Source organism: Calonectris borealis, chromosome 1 (genome assembly GCF_964195595.1).
Source record: "Calonectris borealis chromosome 1, bCalBor7.hap1.2, whole genome shotgun sequence".
Classification (NCBI taxonomy): domain Eukaryota; kingdom Metazoa; phylum Chordata; class Aves; order Procellariiformes; family Procellariidae; genus Calonectris; species Calonectris borealis.
The window spans coordinates 30,184,507-30,191,654 of record NC_134312.1 but is presented as its reverse complement, the minus strand read 5'-3'; the positions used below and the strand labels follow the sequence as shown (position 1 = coordinate 30,191,654).

General features: G+C 47.1%; 1 protein-coding gene across 2 annotated transcripts; it reads right to left on the bottom strand.

Moving 5' to 3' along the window:
* Positions 1–340: 340 nt before the first annotated feature.
* GPR85 (G protein-coupled receptor 85) lies at positions 341–4,059 on the bottom strand. 2 transcript variants are annotated; one of them, XM_075152017.1, is made up of 2 exons: positions 3,232–4,059; positions 341–1,636 (listed from the first exon to the last, which is right to left on the bottom strand). In XM_075152017.1, the coding sequence occupies exon 2, from the start codon at positions 1,459–1,461 to the stop codon at positions 349–351; it is 1,113 nt and encodes a 370-aa protein (XP_075008118.1). In that variant the 5' UTR covers positions 1,462–1,636; positions 3,232–4,059; the 3' UTR covers positions 341–348. The 2 variants fall into 2 exon arrangements, with proteins under 2 accessions (XP_075008118.1, XP_075008208.1); XM_075152107.1 differs by having other exon boundaries at positions 341–1,611.
* Positions 4,060–7,148: the final 3,089 nt, after the last annotated feature.

Below are 7,148 nucleotides of genomic sequence, written 5' to 3'. Positions count from 1 at the left end.
TAATCTTTTTGATGGTCTTATTTTATGTAGTGATATACACAGCATTTAGCACTGATACTTAGCACCTGCTACTTTCATAATCTAGATTTCAACCACATAAAGGAATTCAGGGCAGTAGTTCAGTCCTTTGTTCTTAATTACAAACCTTCAGCAGTGGTCAGCAGGAACATGTTTAGGTTTAAAATAGGATTAGAGGTGAGCTATTGCAAAGACTGCAGAATGTTGCCCAAATCCTTACAACTGCTGACATCCCATTCTTGATTTTCTTCTCAAGACATGGCTACAGGCCACAATTGCTTAGCAGAGAATGGTAGTGTTTCACAAGGCTAAAGATTTACAGATGCTCCCTCATATAACACAGTAAGGTTCCCTTGGTAACCTGGATTTTCTGCAGTAAAGAAGGGTTGTGCTGAAACAGCGCCTCAGCTCCCTGTTGGAGAAAATGCAGACAAAAGGATTGATTCCAGCTTGGGCAAAACTCATCCAGACAGCGGCCGTTAGAAATCCCCCTGGTACTACAGGCCCTCTTGCAAAAACTCTCCAGTAACAGGCTACCAAATAGGGACCCCACAAGGTCAGAAAGAGGAATGTCATGATGTAGAACATTCTGCTGATTCTCTTCTCCATTTTGAACTCATCTAAAACCAGTAGCCTTCTCCTGCCTGTGGTGTTCGCATTTTGCCTGATTCCCAACAAGGTTGGAGGTGTGGGACCCCTTCCAAATCCAGCCAGCCAATTAGCAGCTGCTTGACCACTCGCTCCAGGACCATGGAAAGTCCAGTTCTGGCTCACTGCTGCAACAAACTGGACTGGCTTCATTTTCCTGCGATCGTGAACAAAAAATATCAGCTTGAGGTAGACAAGCTGTGTGGCTAGGAGGATAAGGGCAAGAAGAAGCATAAATCCCAAGGAATCATTAGCCCTGAAGGAACGATGCTGGAAAGTGCATTGGTCTTCCTCCCTAATGAACGAGTAGGTGCCCACATCTAAAACTGGGGGGAAAGCCATGGCTACAGAGAGGGTCCACACCATACAGATAACGGCCAAACAAGTCCAGAAGGTCAGCCTTTTCGTATAAAAACGGTGGTGGGCAATAGCTAAGTATCTGGTGACGCTTATGCAGAATAACATGAAAGCAGTGTGAAAGCAGGACAAAACCCCCAAAAAGGCAATCACTTTGCAAGTAAGAGTCCCATACGTCCAAGTAGAGCCATTTTTTACAGAGGTGAAAACAAATGGGAAACAAATTGCAGATCTGAGGATATCTGAGCAGCAAAGATCCAACAGGAAGTAGTAAGGAGCTCTATGCAAGGTCTTATCTTTGACTAGTAAAATGGAGATCAGAAGGTTACCCACCACACTGACTCCTATTATGAAACCCAGTGAAGTCAGTTTCAGAAAAGCTGTTAAAGGAGAGAGATTTTGTAAAATGTTGTCAGCTGCATGGCTGTAGTTCGCCATAGATGGATGGATGATATATATATTGCCTCAGTCAAGTCTCATGATCTATATATAAGAACAAGGAAAAAATAGATCCATACATCTTACTGAAAATGTAATCCACAAACAGAACTGATCTTGTGTCTAGTCATACAGTACATCCTCTTCTTTCTGATTTGTCATGCCATCAAAATATCTGAAAAAAAATCGAGCTATCAGTTCTTAAGTTAACAAGAAATGATGTCAGAAAGTGCTAACAAAGATGTTAATTTATGGAGAACCAAATGAAGTTGTAAATTTGAGTACTATTGTTTGTTTTTAAAAATCATGAGGGGTTTTTTTTTATACTTACTCTTTAGCATGATTGATTATTGGCATTTCACAGATTTGGCTTCTTACAGTTTCAGAACTGACCGGTGCCCCTTATATTTGGTAACATATATAATTTTACAGTTAAAGCCTCAGAGATTTTATGAATCAAAAGATTCCCAGTTTGCAAGCCCAAGAGTTAATCACTGACATCTTTTTAAAAAATCCCCAAAGACTGCTGATATTTTGACATTACCTACATTTATTTTATGGCTACAGTATTTGTCAATGTTTTAGAGGCAGCTGCTGTGTTGATATGGATCACACCCAAAGAAACCCTGCAGAATTTATGTTTTTTAACCCAAGTCACCAAAGCACATTAATCACACTGTGTTAGTTCATGCACATTGTAAGAGAAACAGTATTCATTATCCCCCTCCCTTCCTCCTATAAACCATAATTTTATCATTTAGGCTTTCAAATAAACAGGTATGCCAGACAGTCGATAGCACTATGCTTTAGGGTCTCCCCACCACCTCGCTTTAATGCAAATCTTTAAAGCCTCAACATAATTCATAACAAGCAACGGTCAGTGTAAATACTGAGCAAAAATAGGCAACACACCCAAGATATAATGCCCATCCCTTCGGGAGGGCTGGTTTTGGTTATGCTTAAATAAACATATAATAAATTGATTTTTTTAGCTAATTAGGGCTCCGCGATTCCCACTAATCCTCCCAGTGAATCATACCGGAACACATTTCATGCAATAAAATAAAATAAATTAAAGAACTGTCTGCTGCTGCTGGGGTTTTTTTGTTGTTTTTTTTTTTCTCCCTCCAGAGCCAGGGACAGGAGCCACAGCAGGCATGATCAGGCTCCTTCGTTATTCACACGAAGTGTTTCCTATGCCACCTCGGGTGTACAAAGGATATTCCCACTGAATCCCAGCAAAATCCTTCCATTCTTACCGTCCACAAAAGAGCCTGATTGCTGCTGTGTAAACAGAGGCTGATCAGATCATGGCATCGTTTTAAAACCATGAAATCAGGCTCCCCCTCCCCCCTCCCGCCAGCCCCGCCGCTTCCCCTCCTCAGTGGAGCTGTCCCCGCCGCGCGGCCGGCCCTACCCCCGCACACACGCACTGACACACACTCACACTCACACCGACACACGCACACACTCACGAAGACACCCGCTCCCCCCCACGCACGGCCATGCAGGGCTGGACTGCGCCGCGCTGCAAGGGAGCCCGGGTGCCGCTGCCTGGCAGCCGCATCTGCCGGAGCCATGCGAGAGCCTCCCGCGGCGGGGAGCTCGGGAGAGCGGAAGAAGCATTGTCTGCGAACACTTCCATCATGCCGCTTCTGTAGAAATCAGCCCCCCCAGACCCACTCCCTGAGGGGGGGGCCCTCCCCACACGCACCTGCAGCTGCGGCAGCCCTCGGCACCCCCAGGCTCCCCCAGCCCCTCTCCTCCTACCTGTTGGTGCCGGAGATCCCCACATGCCAGAGTGCTCCTTCCCGCCGACCGAGGGCTGCTTTATCCCGGCGGTCTCTTTTAGAACCCTTTTTATTTTCCTCTGCCGTCTTCCATTCTTCTTTCTCTCAAGCCTTTCCTTTTTCTTTATTTTTTTCCTTTTTTTTTTTTTTTTTGCCTCGGTACCTTGACTGAGAAACCCAGTCAGTGGCTCGGGCGGCGCATGCTCACTGCACCTCCTCCCTGCGCGCCGAGCCCCGTCCTCCCCTGTCGCAGCGGCACAATCTCCCCCAGTAACGCAGCAGCGGCGGCCGCCTGAATGAGGGCAAGGCAGCCTCAGTGACGGCGGCAGCTCCTGCTGTCTCAGTGAGGGCAAGGCAACCTCCGCGGCAGCAGCAGTCTCCTCAGTGGTGGGTAGGCAGCCTCAGCGGCAGCAGCCTCCTCAGTGAGGGGAAGGCAGCCCCAGCGGCAGCAGCCTCCTCAGTGAGGGGAAGGCAGCCCCAGCGGCAGCAGCCTCCTCAGTGAGGGGAAGGCAGCCCCAGCAGCAGCAGCCTCAGTGAGGGGAAGGCAGCCTCACAGCAGCAGCAGCAGCGGCGGCGGCGGCGGCGGCAGACTCCTCAGTGAGGGGAAGGCAGCCTGCGGGCAGCACGTTCCCATTGCGATGCATAGCCGAGCTGGATTTATTGGAGAGCCTGGGCAAGCAAGCTTGAGGAAAGGGAGGGGGAGCAATTAGGTCCAGCGCTCCTTGTTTATGCCTTTGAACTCCCCCTCCCGCCCCTTTCGCTTAAAATGGGGGCTAGGAAGCGGCCGCCGTGGTGCACGTCGCAGCCTGTCAGGAGAGGGACCGGGCGGTTTCTTCAGCTGCCGCTGCTCGGATCCTCCCGCTCGTGGCTCGTTTTCTTCCCTCCCGATTCCCGCCCGGTGAATTCCTTCTTCCTAACCCCTGAGCCAGGGAGGGCTCATTAAAAAGTACCGTGGTTGGGGGAAGGCGTATTTGCCGCGGGGCCGTTAGGACACCGCACCTTCCCCCCGGCTCCGCTGCCTCCCCCCTCGCAGCCAGTAAAGCGGCTCCTCAACATTCAGCCCAAAGCCGGCGCAGAGCTGTCAGTGCGCTGCATGGCGACTGTGATGAATTTTAATGTAAGCCCGTTCCGTCCGCAGCAGGGCCAGCGTTCCCCCTCAGCGCGTAGGGTGAGCGCGGTGACAGCGGCAGTCGCCGCGGAGGAGCGCCCGAGCCGTTACCCGCTGGGGATCGATACCGAGCCGTCCCGATGATGTCATGCGGGCCGGCGGGCCGAGGCGGCGGCGCCGTGAGGCGGCCTGTGGCCTGGGCCGCCGCAGGGGCCTGTGGCCGGCCTCCCCGCCCGCTGGCTCCGACCCTTGCTGGGTGCCACCGCGGAACATCCAGGAAGAAAGGTGAAGGGTTTGGATAAAACTTGAAAAAACACGTCCCTCCGCCCTCCCGCCTCGTCAGTTTTTACGGAAGTTTATCCGGGAGAAGCGGGAACATAAAGGCTTGTCCCAGAAGTGGTTTGTTTTGACTGCAAGGCAATTGAGGAACAGCTTGTTTTGGGTCGAGAGATTTGGATTCTGAGGAACTTCTTCACTGGGAGCTTCCGCTCCAGTCAGAATAAATCCTTCTGGGGGATAGATTTATAGGGTTGATTCATAATGTGTGTCACATCTTTGAGACCGTTTGTAGACTACAGGCATTTTTTAAGGCTGTTGTCAAAGTTTGGGTTCTTTTTTTGGCACTTTCTAGAAGTCATTGAAATTGGTCGCCAAACCACAAAATTAGCTTCAGTAACAGCCTGATCAAGCCTAAAGGTCTGCAGCCACTGGAAAATACAGTTACTTAAAAGAAAAATTGCACCGTTTCAAGCATGTGACTTGCTTCTGATAAAATTTATTCTTGAGCAGAAAACTTGCACAGAGCTCAGGTGCCACACAATTTTTTCTTTTTTTTTTCTGTGAATGTAATTATGATGCCGTTGAGTTGGTGCTCATCTTTGGGGTTTGTTTCACATTTAAAAATTGGCATTTTGGGTGGTTATTAAAGTTACTACTTCAAGCTGCACTTTTCATGTCACAATCAGCTAAGCTAAGCAGACCTCTCCAGCTATCGCTTTTCTGTTGTTAAATGTACGTACCCACAGTGACATAAACAATGACTTTTAAATGGGAAGGACAAGGAAGTGGCTACTAATTCAGCAAGAGCAGGCACTTTGATGGTCTGTCTAATATAGCAAAGAATTCTCCAAATGCCATGGAAATTAAACACTTACTATACCAGCTTAGGAAGCAGATTTATAATACGTGGTACAGGATGGCTATAGTATGTTCATGGTCATGGCCTATTCTTACACTCTGATTTATGATTTTTTGTTAAGAGTAAACAATACAACACTATCATAATTGTAAAAAAGATCCAGTGCGGTAATTTTTAACCTCTTCTGTCTGTGCTTTCTCTTAGAGATGCTACAGAAGTATATTGCTATGTAACATTTAAGAACTTGTCTTTCTTTTAGACAGACTGCTTAGAAGTAATCTGTGGACTTCAGAATTCATTCAGTGTTCAACCACTGGTTCAGCATAAATCCATTTGTCATCATATATGTAATATGAGAACCAGTGCTCTAATTTTATTCAACAAGATGTAGACAACTAGACTGAAGCGACATATAACTAAGCTAGTTTCCCATCATAGTCAACGGCGAGAAAAAGATGCTTTAGGGAGCAGATCATCTCATTCTGAATCATAAGTCTAAAATACGTCAGATGGATTGCACTCTATTCTCTGTATTGTAAGGGTGGAGTTAGGCAAGAGAAACCCTTGTTACAACGGGAGAGATTTCTGGTGGAGCGTGAGCTGTGTTAAGCTGTTGTGCTGGGAGCAGGTCACATCTCTCATGGAGGGAAAGCAAATCCAGAAGTCATGGGATTGGGAACCTGGGAGGTGAAGGGAGATGTCAGTTAAAGATGGCTCCAGGAATCATGAACCATGAAATGAATATGCAATTGGAAGGGGAGGAGGAGAAGACTACAGAAGGTGGAGAGATCTGTGCTAACTAGTTCTTCAAAACAGCTGGGCTAGAGATACGAAAGGTTCAAGAAAAAATAGTGAGGCAGCCTTTCTTGCAAGGTGAGCGGATAAGGGGTAGCCAGGCAGAATTTCTTGGGGCTTTGCCACAAGGAGGGATCCTGAACCCTGAATAAATTGCTCACTACACAATGTAAGGGGGACAACATTAAGGGCAACAGGAAGGACATTCAAAAAACCCAGAGGATCTGTGTGCTATATAAGCATCTCAGAGGAAAGAAGTGATTACTCTTAGGAAGGTAAATATCTTTCCCTGCCTTTTTTTTACTTAAGTGTTTAAGTTTGCTTTTCCCCAAGAAGGAAGGATAAAGGGAGAGAGTGTAAATGAAGTGTAAGTGCAAGGGCATTCATGTACCCCATTAGAGCTAGCAGCAGACTGGTTAGAACTTTCCCTAGAAAATGAGAGCGCCAAGACTATTGCCCTGATTTTCTGGTTTAGATCAAAGACATGAACCATCTCCAGGTTTGGGCAACCCCACTGCGAAGTTATTGACAGTTATGGTACAGAGCTCTTTCATTTTGTCCCGTTGGATTATTTAATAATTTAATAATATTTAATAATCATGGCCTGGAAAATAACTGGTGAAGTATTCAGTTTTGTTGTTGGTGACTGCGGATCCTGTACTCCAATTGTAATTTTTTTCAATTTAGGTACCGTTTAAGAATGACCAAGGGACTGGGTCCAGTGAATTGGACCCACTTAGGTCCATTCGCAGATCAGGATTACCTTATTGGAGAACCCTACTTTGATATTCTTGGTCTTTGGCATCATTTGCATTTGATCTGGGTAGCTCATTCCCATGAGGTGGTGGTGATGCTG

Bases quoted from the DNA above. Each gene is read 5' to 3' on its own strand.
- GPR85 (XM_075152017.1), bottom strand. From the start codon at position 1,461: ATGGCGAACTACAGCCATGCAGCTGACAACATTTTACAAAATCTCTCT.